General features: G+C 35.1%; 2 protein-coding genes across 3 annotated transcripts; one reads left to right on the forward strand and one right to left on the reverse strand.

The window, feature by feature from the left end:
• Window positions 1–4,679: 4,679 nt before the first annotated feature.
• On the forward strand, window positions 4,680–14,616 carry LOC130989536 (structural maintenance of chromosomes protein 4-like). Its single transcript, XM_057913508.1, has 28 exons — window positions 4,680–4,988; window positions 5,138–5,227; window positions 5,615–5,716; window positions 5,830–6,006; window positions 6,101–6,231; window positions 6,571–6,649; window positions 6,738–6,895; window positions 6,974–7,049; window positions 7,196–7,324; window positions 7,419–7,563; window positions 8,337–8,467; window positions 8,766–8,918; window positions 9,005–9,194; window positions 10,039–10,172; window positions 10,476–10,634; window positions 10,977–11,282; window positions 11,371–11,547; window positions 11,872–11,955; window positions 12,040–12,249; window positions 12,351–12,440; window positions 12,529–12,650; window positions 12,796–12,951; window positions 13,052–13,159; window positions 13,248–13,308; window positions 13,685–13,819; window positions 13,928–14,015; window positions 14,116–14,188; window positions 14,277–14,616. The coding sequence occupies exons 1-28, from the start codon at window positions 4,953–4,955 to the stop codon at window positions 14,398–14,400; spliced, it is 3,624 nt and encodes a 1,207-aa protein (XP_057769491.1). The 5' UTR covers window positions 4,680–4,952; the 3' UTR covers window positions 14,401–14,616.
• Window positions 14,555–17,923, reverse strand: LOC130989537 (aquaporin NIP2-1-like). 2 transcript variants are annotated; one of them, XM_057913511.1, is made up of 5 exons: window positions 17,790–17,923; window positions 17,470–17,694; window positions 15,195–15,389; window positions 15,012–15,073; window positions 14,555–14,909 (listed from the first exon to the last, which is right to left on the reverse strand). In XM_057913511.1, the coding sequence occupies exons 1-5, from the start codon at window positions 17,889–17,891 to the stop codon at window positions 14,657–14,659; spliced, it is 837 nt and encodes a 278-aa protein (XP_057769494.1). In that variant the 5' UTR covers window positions 17,892–17,923; the 3' UTR covers window positions 14,555–14,656. The 2 variants fall into 2 exon arrangements, with proteins under 2 accessions (XP_057769494.1, XP_057769493.1); XM_057913510.1 differs by having other exon boundaries at window positions 15,195–15,395.
• Between the last annotated feature and the right edge of the window lie 1,599 nt (window positions 17,924–19,522).

Consider the following 19,522-nt stretch of genomic DNA (forward strand, 5'->3'; position numbering starts at 1 on the left):
CTGGGTTCAGAGCAAACGAACTTCGCTCTGATACCATTCTGTCACGACCGGACTTAACTAAGGATAGGTAACCGGAAACCGTGACTAGGAAGGAAATTAGGAGAGGGGACCGAAGGGGTGATAAATAATTATAATGAATAAAATAAGATTTAGACATCATATGAGATAGTCCACATAAAGATATAACGAGTAATTGGTCATGAGTATCCGATTTAAGTGTTTATACAATAACTTGATTTGACAATCCACATAATAGGATAAACGCATCATAACTGAGTGTTCGCACGCGAAATGAGAACGTGATACATGTATGAACATGTATCGCCAAGATTTTATTAGTAATATGACAAAGCTCCGTACGACACCCCCATCATCACTCATCACTGTTCACCTGCACATTTAAAATACATGCAGGGCTGAGTACAAAGTACTCAGTAGACATATCCGAAAATCATACATACATAATAACTGTAAATTGTCATGCCATTTCAATAGTATAACCAAGGGTTTCTTAAAAGGCCCTAAGCATACTAAATTCATTTGTGATTCTAAAGTTCGTCTGATCAGACTAAGTTCTTTTGTAATCTATCATATCTGAATCTGTGTGCCGGAGAGGTGCCACCTCTCACGGTCACTTGACCGGCCAACCCGCTAGATGACTCACGGTCACTGGTGTACACTAGCCAAGGCAGGATAGCTATCAACTGCTCAAGACCCGAATCGATTACTGATAACTGGCAAAGCATATCAGATAGATATCATACTGAAATTAAAACATATTATGGCCAAGACATACTTGAAATAAACTTCAACTCAAAGATTTTGTCAGTGAAATAACTGGCTTGAACGTAACATTTAAGCTCATTTGATATATACGAAAGTAATGCTACCTGATTGCAGTGTTGTTGCTACTTAAGACAAGATTCTCTTTCCTTAGCGCGATAGGTTACTCAGGCGCTTTTGTTTATTTGAACCTTTGATAACACGAAACATGTGTTCGAGTGAATAATAGAAAAGATAACAACAAATGCAGTGAATCACTATTCACTCATTTATCTAACTACCCATATTTCCTTAAACGACTGTATCTAACTCATATACAATCGTTCTTCTTTTATCGAAATACTTCATGTACCTTTGAGGATGTAGGAAAGCCCATTTTATATTATTCCTTTATTTATCCATTATAAATAAAGAATAATCTATAAAATATTTTCCTTTTCCCCATTTAATAATGCCAATCAATATATATATACTGCTACTATTAAAAGAACTAATAAATCATTAATAAATTCTAAACATTAATTCCTGATGAAAATTTCATTGTGAGATTTTAGGAACATTTGTAAAAATATTTTAAAATAATAAAAGGAGTTAACTATAAAAAGAAATTTTCGAGAAGATCTAATAATTTTAATATTTTAACCATTTAATTAATAAATCTTAATATTTCATTTATCAACTATTCCATCTAATATAATTTTACCAACAAGTTCTCATGAAATCTTTCTCAGAATATTTATATATCTCAATAGCTCATTTATAAACTAAAAGTGATATTTTATCAACAATAAAACTTTAAAATCCTTAATAAGAATTATTTTGAATCATTTCCATCTCAACAAAACTGTATATATTCAACTTCAACTAATAAACTGCTTTACTCCGAACTCGTATGGAGTCTAATTTTATATCAATAGAAACCTCTTTGAGTCTAGTTTAATTAAAAAAAGTATGTTGAAAAACTCCAAGTAGTTTAAGAGATATAGCGATTTTCCCATCGCCTACCAGATTCGGCAGTTTCTGCCAACTGAAAGTCCAGATTTTTGAAAAATAGCAAACGTACCTGAATGAGCTCAAATTTTATATGTAGATAGCTAACACATATATCTTCATAGAATAAAAATTTGAGAGCTAAATATCAACATATGGTTACTGAAATAATTAACCTAATCATCTGCCTCACGACAGTTTTAGCAGATACGGGCAGTAGACTTCTCGAATTTTAAAAGGGTAGTAAACGAAGTTCAAATGATATGAAACTTTGTACGAATATTTACCACACTCCCATCTATACCCCAGAAATTTCTCATAATATAATAGAAACGGAATGCATCGAAATAAGGGCGTCAACTTACCCTTGTCCAAGTGAGCACTAATGGAAGTTGTTCGCCGGGGTTTTTTTCTGGTCGTCGTTCCGCGATGGGGTTTAGCCGCGAAGGTCTACGACTTAGTTTTCCTCGTGCGAGATAGATCAGGCTACACAACGGTGGTTTCTCGATCCTTTTTCGTCGTAAGGATAGTGAGAAACGAAGGCCGTAAGTTGGCCGGTGGCTAAGTCGGGAATTCGACGTTGGCCTCCGAAGGATATTGTGCCTTTGGTCGGGAAAATATAGAGAAGGTTTCGGCCTTTCGATTGTTGGTTTGGTAGCCTAAAGATGGAGGAACGAGTACACGTTCTCGGTTCAGAGCCTAGTGGCCGGTCGACGAAGAAATGGCCCGGCGAAGGGAGCTCACTTGAGCTCTTGCAAGTAAAAAAAAACAAATCTCTTAAACTCTCTCTTGCTCGCTGCACTTCTTCCTTCTGCAGAACTCTCCTCAATTTATAGAGGAGTTTCTGCAGACAACAGAATCAAAATGGTGGAAATTTTGGTACCTGGAGTTGCAACTTTGAAGATTTGATCGTTGAAATTTACATCCTTTGACAATTGTGATCTTGCCGTGAAATTTCTTTCTCGGCGTGCTGAAGCTTTTGAAAATTGTGGATATTGGCGTGATTTTCTTCTCCTACAGGAAACTTTGGGGTGTGATGGAGTTCAGATATGCTACAGGAAGAAATCTGCAATCTTTAGAAAAACTTCTGCAGTAATGGTGTATTGGAGGGGAAGGTGAATAGTATAGGTAATAGTGTAGGGAATAGTGTAGGATATAGTGTAGGAATTGATGTGTTGGATGAAAAATCGAGACATACGTGTAGTGCCGTGATCTAGTTTCTCCTAGTTCCTGTAATAATTCTCCAATTCTCGTTTAATAAATACTCCTCGTATTACATAAATTAAATCCTCAATCTTGAGATTAATACGTGAAAGTCGGAATTAATTCGTGACTTAATACCTTAACTCATATAATGCGAAATAATAAAATTATTATGCATATGATCTCAAGTTATAATTCTAGCAATTTGATTTAAATAACACGATTTATAAATCGGTTATAAATCTAAATTTTCTAATAATATTGATTAAATCAATAAACTGGTAAAACAAAGTCTCAAACGTATAGTTAAACCAATAAATTTAATTATTGGTTTCATTCATGACTGAATATTAAATCGCAGCTCTGTATCTCTTATACAGACTTTTGCTGAAATAATATTATCTGAACAAAATAATCACCATAAATAATTAAAAGAATTTTATAACTAATGCACATATTTAATCTAATATGTATTTAAAAGAGCGGGGCATCACATCAACTGTGAACTCGATCGAGTACACCATCGAATAGTGGTTTCTTGAGCAAAAACGAAAGCTTTTTTCTACGTTTTCTTTCTTCTTTCTTTGCATGAGTTTGGTGTATGCATTTGATAGTGTATATTGCTCCAACAACTCTTTTGCAAGAAACTAAATAAAAAGTAGCTTCATTTGTGTTACTTTCACTCAATCAACTAAGTCTCTGCAAAGCAATTCATTCCCTACGAAAGATATAGCTTCATTTAGCCATTTTTGTAGGGGAATATTAATGGTGATTGATGGGTTGGAGGATAAAGAGAGAGAGAGAGACGTAATTTGGGACGTGATTCTAGGGTAGAGAGAGAGAGAAACATGATTTGGAAGAAGTTTATAGGGTAGAGAGAAAGAAACGTGATTTAAAGGAGCAAGTTTGGAACATCACAACCATGGTAGAGCTTGAAACTCAACCATGGCAATCAAACTCGGCCATTACAATCAACTCGGTGATAGCGACATGATTCAGAGGGCAAACAACAACGTGATTCAACCATGGCGGTGAATGCGGTGGAAAGATGCCCGTTTTATCTACAAGGCAGTGAACGCGGTGGAAAGACTACCACCATATTCTCCCTTCTCCTCAGTGACTGGAATGACGATGAACGGCATGGACGGCGACGACATCCACGCAGCGACGGTGAAAGGAACGCTGCTGAGCTGTAAGAGTGTCCATCGATTTGAAAAAAAATATGTAAAATAAGCCTTTTAAATCAGTGGATATTAAAATTAGTGTAATTTAAATAAAACCAAGCCTTTTACATTAATTTTTATTAGATAAAAAATTAATGTAATTTAATTAAAAATACAAAAAGTAGGGTGTAATAATTTTTAAAACATAAAATGATAATATATCTTATCTATTATAAATTGAAGTTATAAAAGTAATATTTTATGAAAAATGGCTGCATGTGATAATTGATAATTCCCACTTGAATTTATAGAGGTTAGTTATGCAGTGTATAAATACAAGACCCATGTATGCATTACCTCGAAGAGTCTCACGGGCCGGGCCTTAATGGCATCCATATTTATCAGCAAAATATATGAATACGGCCCGGTAAGGAGCTTATAAAAACTAAATCGGGCCCAATCTAATTCGTAACGAAAATTTCACATTCCCGCCCAAATATTTTGCTCGTTTGAAATTTCTGTCATAGCTCATCCTCATTGCCTTCTTCTACCGAATTCGGACACAAGATTCTACCATTGCTTTGTTAATGGCGGTGCAAAGTGTTGAAGTGCTTACAGTTTAGTAGAGATCAAGGATATCCAGTTGATCGTGAACGGGATATATCACAGACTTGCTGGCTGAATCTCGACCCATGGGGATAGATATGGAATCGACAACGAGCGCCGGCGACTTCGTGGCCGAGCCATCTAGGAAGGGGACTCGAGCTCCTAGGCTATTTATTAAGGAGATGGTGATGAAGAATTTCAAATCATATGCGGGCGAACAGCGCGTTGGGCCCTTTTCACAAGGTTAGGGTTTCGTTTTTATTGAATTTTTTCAGTTTTTTGTGAATTACTGAAGCTGGATTGAAGTAAATACGGAATTTTAGTTGATTACCTGGTGTTTAAAACCTTGTTGTCAATGCAATTCGGTAAAAGTACTTTTTTTTAATGTTCAGAATTTCTCGGCGGTGGTCGGTCCTAATGGAAGTGGGAAGAGCAACGTCATAGATGCGATGCTTTTTGTGTTTGGGAAGAGAGCTAAACAGGTGAATTTTTGAAGTACTGGAGTTGTGATGCATTTTGCGTAATTCTTTAAAATTTCGTTCTGGGTGTGGGTAAAATTTAAAGTTCACTACATTTGGTTTTCTTTATTCTTGCTGGATATTTTGTTGATGTTCATTTTCATTTTATTTTACTTTGTTTGGTAAAATTGTGCGGAAAGAAATTTCACTGGGAGTTTAATTTATGTTCCCAAGTTTAGTTATTCTGTAAATTGCAATTTGATTAAGTTCTTCCCCTAATAGCTTTTAATCCTAATCTTTTTTGTTCCTTGCGTTACGCTTGCAGTTCTTTATTTTCTCTTTGTAAGATTATGAATTTGTTGCATTCAACGGATAGTAAACGTGCAGTAATTGAGTTTATGCAACATGCAGATGAGGCTTAATAAAGTATCGGAGCTTATTCACAACTCCACCAATCATCAGAATTTGGACAGTGCTGGTGTATCGGTTCACTTTCAGGAGATTGTTGACTTGGTATAGCTTCTTTATTGCAGTGCCATATTTGTATTTTGTTTTATTTTATTTTATCTTATTTTATTTTTGATGATGCCTCCGGTTCTGCAGTACTAATTTTTGTTTGCTTGTAGGATGATGGAGAATATGAAGTTGTCTCTGGAAGTGATTTCGTGATTACACGTGTCGCGTTTCGGGATAACTCCTCGAAGTATTATATTAACGACAGAGCAAGTAATTTTACAGAGGTGACCAAATTCTTAAGAGGGAAAGGTGTTGACTTGGATAACAACCGCTTTCTGATTCTGCAGGTTTATATTTCCTAACTCTTTTAGGCAATTTCATGCATATGCAGGCATACCCAAGTTCGTTATGTCACTAGTTTGAATGCTCTGTTTTTTTCAGGGTGAGGTGGAGCAAATATCACTTATGAAGCCAAAGGCACAGGGGCCTCATGATGAAGGTTTTCTCGAGTATCTTGAGGATATTATTGGAACCAACAAATATGTAGAAAAGATTGATGAAACATTTAAGGAGTAAGTTATGAACTGCATTTTGGAGAATTGCTTGTTGCCTTCTTGCATGTGATTTGTGTAGACACCAGTCATTAATTTGTTCATCTTATTGGTTACTTATTGGTTAAGTGCTACCACTCAGCAAAAGGACTATGATAATGCTGATATATTTTGGATTGCGTGTATAGGAGTTTTGGAATTTCTCAGGAAATGTTTTCTGTTAATGATATTGTAGATATGATATTTAGTTCAATTTTATGGAGAAAACCCCATAATGAACCAACTGAATATTTTGATAGCCAAAATTCACATTACAATTTCAACAATTTTTATGTTTAATATTTTGTTTTAACCCTTTAGGCTGGAAGCGCTCAATGAAAACAGAACTAGTGTGGTTCAAATGGTGAAGCTGGCAGAGAAAGAAAGAGAGAGCCTGGAGGTCTGATTTTAAAATAATTTTTTATGCCTTCTGTTGTTTCCTGCATGTAGTTGAAGAATTTTCACATTATTATTACTCATTTTACCAGGGTGTCAAGAATGAAGCAGAAGAATACATGCTTAAAGAATTGTCACAGTTAAAATGGCAAGAGAAAGCTACCAAGCTGGCTTCTGAAAATAATATTACTGAAATAGCAGATCTTAAGGCTGCTATTTCTAGCCTAGAGGAAAATGTAAAGTCTGAAAGGTAATACTCTTCTCATTAGATCAAGTCTTCAATAGACTTTTAGTTTTCTGGTGAAAGATCTTGGGCTGTGTTTTACAGGGATAAAATACAAGAAAATACCAATACATTGAAAGAACTTGAAGCATTGCATGTAAAGTACATGAAGAGACAAGAGGTTTAGCTTTTCACATTCTTTACACTATCTTCTGTTATATCCCTCATGTGTAGATGTGCTTGTTCAATCAATTTTTTAGTGAAGATAATTTCCTAAAATTCATGGCAAACTTTAGTTTAAAATTTCTCGTTTTTCGGAAATATCAGGAATTAGACAATGATCTCAGGCGTTCAAGAAATGACTTAAAGGAATTTGAAAGGCAGAACCTGAAAGATCGGGAGGATTTTGACCACTTGAAGAAAAAGATCAAAAAGCTTGGTGACAAACTTGAAAGGGTATGAGAAACAATAGCACATGTTAAGTTTGTCATTTTTCTTACTTCCTATTTTATTTTTTTCTTTGACAATATTTTCTTTGGCTTTGCCTTAGGATGCAACCAAAATTGCTAATCTTACTAAAGAGTGCGAGAACTCTGTGATTGAGATCCCTAAGCTTGAGGAACAAATTTGTCAGCTGCAGAAACTGTTAGTAAATGAGGAGAAGATCTTGGAAGAAATAGAAGAAAATTCTAAAGGTGGCTCCTTAAGCTTTTTCTTTGTTGTCTAAAACTTGGAACCAGAATGCTATATGCCGAGTCATTCTTTCTCAGGATGTGCCTTCCCAATTTTATATAATTTTATGGGCTTGCTCTTGATATTATCTATTTTCCCACTGCCTCCTAGATACATATTAACATAAGAAAACAGGTTCCACGGAACACAGACTTATCCTTGACAGCATTTTGCAGACTACTATAGTTAATAAAACCATAGGAACTGGCTATTGTTTCTATTTTGTGTTTTTCTGCCATTTGACTTTAACATTTTTTTAATATCTGGTAAAGAGGTCTTGCTCATGAATATTGGAAATTGATTTATTTCTTTAGGAACCTTGAAATTTTATATTATTAGGACATTCTACTTTCTTTAGGTTGAAAACCTGTAGCCTTCTCCAATGTATTTATAATTGAATACATCAAATTAAATTACTTTAAAGTTTGTATATGGGCATGGAATGCGCCTATGAATCCACGGGCTTATGAAATAAACTTTATTACAGAGGGCATGAAATTTTTCCCTGACATGGGTTTGGTTGAGCCGTTGAGATTGCCAATAGGATAAACTATGTTTACCTTGATGAGGCATTATCATATCTTTTCTCTCCCTTTTTTCAAATTTTCTTTAAGTTTGCATTTTCAGAAGCAAGATCACATGAAAAAAAGTGATTCTTAGCTGTCTCTAATCTGTTCCTTTCCGGGTCAGCTTGTTATTGATGCTTATTTATTCTTATTTTGTCCTTTTCAAACAGCTGAAACAGAAGTTTTTCGTAGTGAGCTTGCTGATGTTCGTGCTGAACTAGAACCCTGGGAAAAGCAAATAATTGAATGTAGAGGAAAACTTGAAGTTGCTTCTGCTGAAAAAGATCTTTTGAATAAAAAGGTGAGGCTGGTGATACAGGGTGGCCATAGCAATTACTATTGGCTGTATTTTCTTTTCTTTGTATCCATTTGAAAATTTCACCTAGGCATCTTGTAGTGTAAGGCTTAGTGTCATCAAGTTTCGAGGCTTCTGTGTGCCTACTTCAATCAGGTTTTATAGTGTTTCTGGGATTTTATCATTTATATCCAGATCCTGTCTTGATATTCCATTAAAAAAAAAAAATCTTAAAAGGATCCATCATTTGAGCCTTGGTAGGTTAATTGTTTGATTGCTGACAATTAACACCTGTACTACACAGCATGAAGCTGGTTGTGCTGCATATGAAGATGCGAAGAAGAAAATAGTTGAAGTTAATGCGACAATTGAGACAAAAACTTCAGCTGTCAAAGATATTGAAAATGAGCTAGTGAAGATCAAATTTGAAGCATCTGAAGCTCGTAAAGTGGAGCAAGTAAGCTATTATCATGATAATTTTCCTATGATATTTTGTTGTAATTCTTAATCGTAAAAATCTGGGAGCTGATTGGGAAATTGCAGGCTTTACTTGAAGAACAACATAAATTAGTTCCTCTAGAACAGGCTGCGAGACAAAGGGTTGTTGAGCTTTCTTCTACTTTGGAATCTGAAAGGGATCAGGGTTCAGTCTTAAAAGCAATAATTCAAGCTAAGGAAGCTAATCATATACCAGGAATATATGGCCGAATGGGAGATCTAGGAGCCATTGATGGTGAATACACACCCATTTATGTGCTTTGGAATATTTTAGTCTTATAAATAAATTTAAACTGAATGAGAGAATCGCAACTGTCATACTGGATCATGATGATTCTACAGTTACATGAAGAAGGGATGCATATTGTATGCATTATCTAGAATATTGCAACACTGTGCACTTCACTTAGTTTAACATATCTATCTTTCCTTTCGTTGTATTGGGTATTTGACCTTGTCCAGGATCTATTTGGTGCTACATGAATCCATGGTTGGCTAGTCTCTATCTTGTAGCCACCTAATTTTGTAGGTTTTTAAAGACCTCTACACCTGCTTTGAAACAGTTCTTATTCCCCTCTATGAGGATTCACAAACATATATAGTCTCTATGATTTTGTTTTCTCTTTTAAACTTCTTCTGTAGATTCTTGTGCTAGATTTTTGAACTGATCACAATGTCATTTTGGCTGACTACTTGTATGAGATCCTGCCGATCTACTCTTATTTTAAACAACTTTTGACATGAGTCCAAAACCAATTCTGATCACTGTTTCAGAGAACCAACAAGGATTTTATATTTTCTGGTCAAATTGTTCCATGAACTTTCTGTTGTTTTATGGTGTGGCTGCTATGGTGAATTTCTCATACTAGACTATGATCATCTGTGTGAAAATGGCAAATGGACTCTTAGTTGACTTCCAAGTTCCCGAAAGTGAATATCTAGTTTGAAACTGAAGTGCCTTATGAAACTAATATATGGTGCATGTATTCTATTCAAAGCGAATTTTTTTAGGGATAGTATCTATGGTATTTAGTTGTAGATGGTTGATATTTTTCTGATAATTGTGAACTTTTCTGCAGCGAAATATGATGTTGCTATATCAACTGCATGTCCTGGACTTGATTATATTGTTGTGGAGAAAACTGCTGCAGCACAAGCTTGCGTCGAGTTACTGCGTAGCCAAAACCTTGGTGTTGCTACATTCATGATTCTGGTAGACGAAAATTTCAACTTACGCTATTTTCAGCATCATTTGTATCAGTTGTAAGAGTCCTCTGGTATTCACAATTTCTACTAGTTAAGCAAAAGTGAAGAGTTTACTTGGAGAGGTCATGTGCTGTCTATTTATTACCTTTTTGCCTTAGCTTGATTATAGGGATATACATCTCTGATAGAATTCTCCAGTAGTAGTCTTGGTATTGTTTTCCAGTTTACTAGATGAAACACCTTTCTTAGTTTGGGTGAGAATTAGTTTTAGAAGAATATGGAGAAACTCATACTTCCTAATTCTTTGCAGGAAAAACAAGCCTATCATCTACCTAAGTTAAGGGAGAAAATAGTCACACCAGAGGGTGTTCCTCGCCTATTTGATCTCATCAAGGTTCAGGATGAGAGGATGAAACTTGCTTTTTTTGCAGCACTGGGGAACACCGTTGTAGCTAAGGATATTGATCAGGTAGGTCTCTTGCTGTTTTTCTTGCTAAAGTTATCAATAGCATCCAATCGTTATTTGCATAAGAATCATGTCTCTTAATATTTGTTTCTTCTTCTTTTGAGTTTCTTGTCTTAATAGATTAATATTAGCAGAGTCAAACTCCAAAATTTGGTGAATGTTCTCATTGTTTCTACATCACTAGTAAAGCTGAATTATGCATGCAGATCCCCTGCATTTTTCTTTCAAAAAGATTGGTTCTTAAAAGCAGTGTATTTGTATATACCATAGATGCCTTTGTTTTCAGTGTATTAGTTTATATCTTTATTCATATTTCTTTCTTCTATGTTCATTCTGACATTGTAGGCAACTCGAATTGCTTATGGTGGAAAGAACGGATTCTGGCGTGTTGTCACACTTGATGGTGCTCTTTTTGAAAAATCTGGTACTATGACTGGTGGAGGGAATCGGCCCCGTGGTGGTAAAATGGGGACTTCTATTCGTGCTAGTGTCTCAGGCGAAGCTGTGGCAACCGCTGAAAAGGAGCTATCGGATTTGGTTGAAAGGCTAAATAATCTAAGGAACAGAATATCTGACGCTGTTAAGAGTTACAGAGTTTCAGAAAAAGCAATTTCACCCCTGGAGATGAATTTAGCAAAAACCCAGAAGGAGGTAGCTTAACTGTCTTATATTGTTGGTTTTTTGATGTTCATATGCATATCATGGTTATCAATTACATCAACTGCGCTTGACTTGATAGATAGAGAGCCTAAAGCTATTACTTGGAGATTTAGAAAAACAACTAGGTTCACTCGAGGCAGGATCAAAGGCATCAGAGGCAGAGCTGGTTAAGCTACAGGAACTTGAAAGCATCATTTCTGCTGAAGAGAAGGAAATGAACAGGCTTCTGAAAGGTTCAGAACAACTAAAAAAGAAGGTACTGTATCATCAAATCCCTATGCCTCCTACTTGTTAGCCTGCCTAATCCTGAAAAATTGCATGAAAGTTATTATTGCATAAAATGCCTTTTATCACTGTTACTTCCTTTGTCCTTTTACCATTTGCCTTTTGAAAGTGCATGACTGAGATTTTCTCATCTAAAGATGAATGACCATCTTAATTTTATGTGAGATTTTCAAAGTTTGTTGCTACTTCAAGAGTAATACCCGAGTCACCTAAACTCAGGAATAGTTCCATTTCAGATATAACTGAGGCTCAAAACTCAAAAAGGATCTCATGTATACTTTTGCCATTTTTGTAGGCTTTGGAGCTCCAGAACAAAATAGAAAATGCTGGAGGGGAAAGCCTGAAACATCAAAAAGCTAAAGTTAGCAAGATTCAATCTGTAAGTAAAAGTCAATAATGCTGAACAGAACACATTACATTTCCTGAATTTGGCTTTGTTACTTTTCATCCCACCCATTTTTAGGATATTGATAAAACCTGCACTGAGATCAACCGCCACAAAGTTCAAATAGAAACAGGTCAGAAGACGATTGAAAAATTGAGGAAGGGGATTGAAGAGTCCACAGTTGAGAAGGAAAGGCTATTGGGGGAAAAAGAGAAATTACGTTCCACATCCAAGGAAACTGAACAAAAAGCTATAAATGTTATGGAGAATTCTGTCAAGATACAGGAGGTTAGCATGCATTTCTTTCTGTATTGCCAATTTTTACTTGAATGGTCATTTAAGCCAAATGCTAAACAACTTGCTTAAATAACTGGTGGCTGTGTTTGTAGGTTATTAGTCAACACAAGGAAGTACTGGACCAAGCAAAATCAGACTATGAAAAGCTTAAGAAAGTCATGGATAACTTGCGGGCATCTGAGGTCTGGTTTACTAGTATCTTCTTTATTATTTTCTTGCAACTTTTAACTCTTTGTTTACTAGTATCTTCTTTATTATCTCTTTGTTCAGGTTGATGCTGAATACAAGCTACAAGATAAGAGGAAAGCATGCAAGGAGTTAGAAATTAAGGGCAAAGCTTACAAGAAAAAGCTTGATGATCTTGAAATTGCTCTATCAAAGCACATGGAGCAGTAAGTGTTCGTTCTTGGTTATAGATCAAATTTTTCTTAATGATACATTATCGTGGCTTTATTTTCCTGTTTGATTTTTCCGTGTTTCTGTATTTTTTGTATTTCATAAGCTGCTGGTTTTGTGGTAACCTTCTAAATTGAGCAGGATTCAGAAGGATTTGGTAGATCCGGAGAAGCTAGAAACAGTTTTGACAGATGCAACTCTGGTTCAAACAAGTGACCTTAAGCAGGCTCTGGAGAAGATGGCGCTCCTTGAAGCTCAACTGAAGGACATGAACCCAAACCTTGACTCAATCTCAGAGTATGCATGAATATATTGGGGATTATAAGTTAACAAAGGTGTTTAGTTCTCTTTGATTTTTCTGTGCTCTACCTCTACTCTACTATTTTTTGTGATATAGGTACCGGAAAAAAGTTAGCTTGTATAATGAGAGAGTTGCAGATCTTAATCTGGTCACTCAACAACGTGATGACATAAAGAAGCAATATGATGAATGGAGGAAGAGGCGGTAAGTAATTGACGATGATTTCAAAGTAATAATTCTTTATTCTCATCCTCAGGTCGTTTAAACAGTTTACCATGTTTGACATTTTCAGGTTAGATGAATTCATGGCTGGTTTTAACACAATTTCGTTGAAACTGAAAGAAATGTATCAGGTTTCACACAACATTTTCCTGAATCTCTCTTCACCTCAGTGCTACATGCTTGGTGGAGAATCCAATTCTCTGTGCTTGATTTGATTGGTCAATGACTTAATTCTTATTAACTTTTAGTTTATAGGATAGGATATGAATACGAAAATGTGTCTAATTTTGTTCGGTCATAGTTTTTGTCACTTGATGTGTGCGTAAAGCTCCCTCACAACAATTGTTTAAACTCTTACTTTCTTCTATGCAAGTTCTTCTGTTTTCTACTTTTCTTTGTTATACTTTTTGCTGAATTATTTGAGTGGTGGAAGCACTTATCCCATGCCTATTGCTGGTTGCCACACCTTTCACATATTCATTAAAGTTGTATGTGGTTTTGCTACAGATGATAACACTGGGAGGGGATGCTGAACTCGAGTTAGTAGACTCCTTGGATCCCTTCTCCGAAGGTGTTGTCTTTAGTGTTAGACCACCGAAAAAGAGCTGGAAGAACATTGCCAACTTATCAGGAGGTGAAAAGGTATGTTTTTTAGTATAAGCACACACATACTCAATAATATCCTGATTCCAAAGCAACATTTACGTGTACACAAAAGCTTCTAATTGACTTCTAATGGTGATATATCAGACGCTCAGCTCATTAGCCCTAGTTTTTGCCCTCCACCATTACAAACCAACACCACTTTACGTGATGGATGAGATTGATGCTGCTTTAGGTACTCCCACCACAAATTTTCTCTTGTCATTTCCCCCCTTTAAACCCCTCTGTCATAGCTTTCTTATAGCATCCACGCAAACTTCAACTTTTTCTGGCAGATTTCAAGAACGTATCTATTGTGGGGCATTATGTGAAGGATCGTACAAAGGATGCACAATTCATCATCATAAGGTTTTGTTTGGAACCAAACTTTTTCTCCATTTCCGATTATGTCTGCTATATTTTTCACTTATATAATTTTCTTTTCCACACGCTGCAGCCTACGTAATAATATGTTCGAGTTGGCTGATCGACTGGTTGGAATATACAAAACCGATAATTGCACAAAGAGCATCACCATCAACCCTGGGAGTTTTGTAGTTTGTGAGCAGCAGGTTTCTTAATATTTCTTTGCCAAAATCTCTCTTTTGCAGTATCATGGGAATTGTGGCTTAACTGAATTCACGTTCCTTTCTTGGTTGTGTATTTAGTATTTATGGAGAATCTAATATGTAAATATTCCTCCCACTTTCCATGCCCCCTAATTATTTCGTCCGCTTTTTGTGAAGTAAAAACTTTCTTGTTTGCATTTATGTATACTGGAGTTCTCATTTGTTGAAGGAACGCTACTATTGTAATGATACAACACATGGCAAACCATCAAACATGGTTGAGATTTTGGTTTGATGCTGCGTTGTCATTGATGCTCCTCATACGTCGGAGCTTGAACGACGGTGCCGGTGTTAGTTCTCCGGCGGGCTTGTCCGAAACACGTATAAAACTATAGGCCCAGGCTCCCCCTAATGTCCCACAAACTGGGCCTAGTAAATACACCCAAATGCCTTTGAAGTAGTTGCTAGCTAGTGCAGGCCCGATCGTTCGTGCTGGGTTCATCGATCCTCCCGATATCGGCCTGCAATGTGGATTGTTTTATCAATTATGTCTTATCATTCAAACCAAACGCCTCCTTAGATGACATGATGTCGTGTTGTTTTATTTACCGGATTTTACTTACCCGGCCAAGATCGAAGTGATGCACACTGCAGACCCGACTGCGATCCCTGCAAGCTCCCCAACCTACGTGATTGAAAAGCAAAAACACAAGATTAGTTTATGTATAGGGATGGAGAAATTCACTTTAATGTGTAAATAATCTTTGATTTTTATGTTTTTTTTTTTTGGGGGGGGGTATTCTTACAGCTTTGGTATCAGTGGCAACGGCAGAGGTTACGAACATCATGGAAAATGTGACGACAATTTCCATGACTAAGGCTTGAATGTCTGTTCCAGAAGGAGAAGTTGTGCCCACGTGTTTTATAGGTTGTAATAAAACACGTAGAGTGAATCCACCACATGTAGCTCCCGTCACTTGTGCCGCTGCATAAAATGGTACCTGCATCTTATTTTTATTAATTATTATTTTTATTTCCAGTAAACATATTACTACTAGTCATTTTTATCGACACTTGCACATTGATGATAGTGAAACATGAGATGCAACGTAAAAAATACTGTGAAATCTCAACCAATTGCTATATATGAATACATATTTGAAAATTTGGGTCCCTGCTGTTTACAACATATTAATGCGGATTAAAACTTTTTCAGTTTAATTTTATATGTATATGTAGATGTAGTATTTTACATTGAAATATTTAGTAAATCACACCCCTTCCATCCCATCCCACTTGATATGTCCTTTTTCTTTTGGACACAAGCATTAACAAGTAGATTACTTTTGTGTAAATTAAGTTGCTCATTATAATTACAAGTGAAAAGAGAAAGCAACTTTTTGAAGATAATATATGTCAAATCAAGTAAGAAAAAGAATGTAGAGGTTAATTTTTTTGCGGTATATATATATATATATATATAGGGTTGAGTTCAATAGAGAATTATCTTTTTATTCATTATGAACAAATCTATTCATTTTACGAACAGATCAACATAAGTAATGAACAGTCGTATTTCGTAAAAATAAAGAAAAACTCGCCACCAGCAGGATTCGAACCCTTGGCAAATTGTTGTTCATGTGGTACATTGATCTGTTCATTAAAATTATAGATCTGTTCGTTTTTATTTTACGAATTCTCTATTCTCCACAATATTTAGCTTCTCTGTTGAACCCTTCTATATATATATATATATATTTTCCGTTTTCACAAAATGTATCAAATGATACAAGTTTTAATAAAATGATTGAATTTGTTATGAGTGGGTCAAGGGTCTCACTTACCAAAAATAGATTGAATCCATTTCATAAAGACAGACGAAAATATCAAATTGAATATTTCATATTTTATGAGGACAAATGAAGTAAATAATTTATGAGTTATTTTGAGAGTATTTGATGGTGTGTTAAAATAAAATAAGATATTTCAAATGAGATCATTTAAATTAAAAAATAGAACGTTTCAAAGACGGGAGTAATAATTTTGATTAAAATTTACATTTATAATTAAAGCCATGAAAAATAACGTCCACCCAAATTCTTGTGACAAAACCTCGACTAAGATGAGGGCCTCATCTCCATGTGATCATCAATACCCCCCACATGCATGTCATGTAATAATGCATCTCTGATACACATATATATGTCTTGATAAAACATAATATATATTAATCAAAGAGTAATTTATTATAAAAGAATACCCATCATGCCTTTATAAACTATACGTTTCACGTATTGATCCGGCAACTCGACCAACAATTAATCAGGTTTCAAATAAAATAATACAAAGTCTATTAAAATAATACTCCCTCCGTCCCAAACGAAATGATCCTGTTTTTCTTTTTGGGCTGTCCCAAACGAAATGTCCTGTTTCCTTTTTTGGCAATACACACTCTCTTTATCCTTAATATTTAAATAATTTCCACCAACCCACTTTATCTACTTTATACACATTTCTTAATCTCCGCGCCGAAAAGAAAGAGGACATTTCGTTTGGGACGGAGGGAGTACTATATATCCAGGATAAACATGTGTATATATTCCTATTTATTTAATTTCTAAAGATAGTTTATATTTAATTATATATAGTATTTGGTCCGTCCACCAATTCATATCTTAATTTGTCATTTTTGCTCTTCCATCAATTCGTGTCCTAGTTATTTTGTAATAACCATTTCCTTAATTACTATCCTTATATTTTACACTTATTTACACATATGTTATTGAGGGACACACCACTTTTAATTTTAAAAAATGTCATTAGTGAACTATACTTATTAATTGTGGATCTCCTTCTTCACTCAACAAATATATAATACCACACTTTTTTATTAAAATTCGTGCCTTATTTTCCTAGGACATGAATTGTGGAAGGAGCGAGTAATATAATACAAGAATCCAGTTGGTAACTAAAATTGATCAAAATTTTGGTAATAACGATGTGATTTTAGTATATACGCCGCACATAGCATTTAGTTTGATGAAGAAAAAAAGAGAGAATTAGTAATGAAAGATATAGAACCTGATTCCATGGAAAATGTCGGACGGCGGCGAAGGCGAGGGTGACGGCGGGGTTCATGTGGGCGCCGGAGATGTGACCGACGGCGTAGATCATGACGGTGACGATGAGGCCACCAGCGACGGAAGCTCCGAGCCTTGAAACCTTGTGTTCATCGCTACCACTAACAGCTGCTGCACCACATGTCACAAACACCAATAGGTATGTCGCTATTATTTCCGCAATTACCTGCACATTATTTTTTTCACTTATTCTTTTTGTCACCAAACAAATATACTTCTCTGGGTATGTATCTTGGTTATAATTTATATGAGAGTGATTACCTTTTTGAGAAAATCTGGTGGGTAATTGTTTTTGAAGAAGGTGGGAATGGTGGCACTGAGTTTGGGATTCTCAACAGGCACGGCCCCACCTCCATTCTCCATTTTTTTTCAAGATGCGATATGAGGTTTTTCATGCAATACCCAATATATATATATATATAGAGAAAGAGAGAGCATTCAATTTTTTGGTTTATGGAGTTGACCCCACAGACAAGGAGTCTATTTTTGGGGGTAGGTAGCGAATATACAGTTAGAGAATGTTTGGATCCATTATAAGTTCTTTAAAACACCTTAAACTGTTTAATTATAAGTTGAAAAATAAGCTTTAAAACATCATAAGCTCTCAAAAAATAAGTTCATCTACTCCAACTTATAAGTTCTTTAAAATAAGTTTAGTCAAACACCCTCTTAGTCGTATATTAAAAGTTTCTTAAATTGTATAATTAGTTAGGAATTTTAAATTCAGTTTAAAATTAAGTAATTATTATGCTTTGAAACCACCGAAAATAAAGAGGTTTCGAGATCAAAATTTAGCTCGAATTTTTTTTTTTTTGATTAATGTCCCGAACTGAATAGCCAACAAACCCCCTAATTAAGACTCTTGCTAGAAATGAGATTTGTCAATTCAGATCGAAAAAATAAAAATTATGGTATAAAAGTTTTAATTCGAAAAGATATATATATAGTTTAATAATCTCAATAACACCAAATTAACTCATATCGCTATTCGACTACTCCTGAAGCCAACTCAATTATTAAAAAAACTATATATATCAAGCCAGCAAAAGAAAGGGAGACATGAAAAAGAAGTGTATATAATTATTTAGATGTTGATAAAAACAGGTTGCAATTATTCATGTACCAAATATGTGACCTACCTATGAATATTATACAGAGAAAAGTTATAGGTAGTGGGTTGAATTGAGTCCAAATTAAGGTGCTACTCAAATTCATTTCAAACTCCCCAACTTTCGGACAGATAGCAAAGAGCATTGGTAACTAGTAATGAGGTAGGAATGGAATACCCATTCCTTTATTAGAGCACTCCCAACAGAAATCCCAAAATTATACTCCTATAATTCTCCCTAAAGCTTCCCTATTTAATTTTAAGATCTCGATTTTATAAATGCATACACCAGATCTCCTATTTTCTACATAAAAATAATAATTATGTGTGGGCCCTACTAATTATAAGCTTAAAATAAATTTAGGGTGGGTGTAAATTTAAGATTGAATTTAGGTGGGTGTAAAATTTTTTGTGGGCCCCATCCAATTTAGGGGATCTGCTGGATGCATTTTTTATCTCATTTTCAATTGTTTTAGCCTAAATTTAGAGTTAGTGATGCATTTAGGTGATCTGCTGGGAGTGCTCTTAATTCCTAAACTTACGGCTGGTGATTTAATTCAGTTGGGAATAGCTATTCCCATGGGAATTACTAATCCCTTATTTACGGTATTACTGATTCCCTTCTCTCCTATGGTATTACGTAATCCTAATTCTAAGGAATGGATTTTATTTTAATTTTGGATAAAAATCTTCCTATTTATTTATTCTTATGATAAATTAAACATCAAACCTAGTAATATCTTCCACACGCACTGATACGCAAACGAAATTCTGCCTCAATTTTTTTCAACTTCATAATTGCAAAATCCTGGTACGATTTCTTGACCTGCATCTTTCGAATATGTGAAATTTAAGTTTGATTTTTTGTTTACATATTCGTTTCTGA

Source organism: Salvia miltiorrhiza, chromosome 6 (assembly GCF_028751815.1).
Source record: "Salvia miltiorrhiza cultivar Shanhuang (shh) chromosome 6, IMPLAD_Smil_shh, whole genome shotgun sequence".
Lineage (NCBI taxonomy): Eukaryota > Viridiplantae > Streptophyta > Magnoliopsida > Lamiales > Lamiaceae > Salvia > Salvia miltiorrhiza.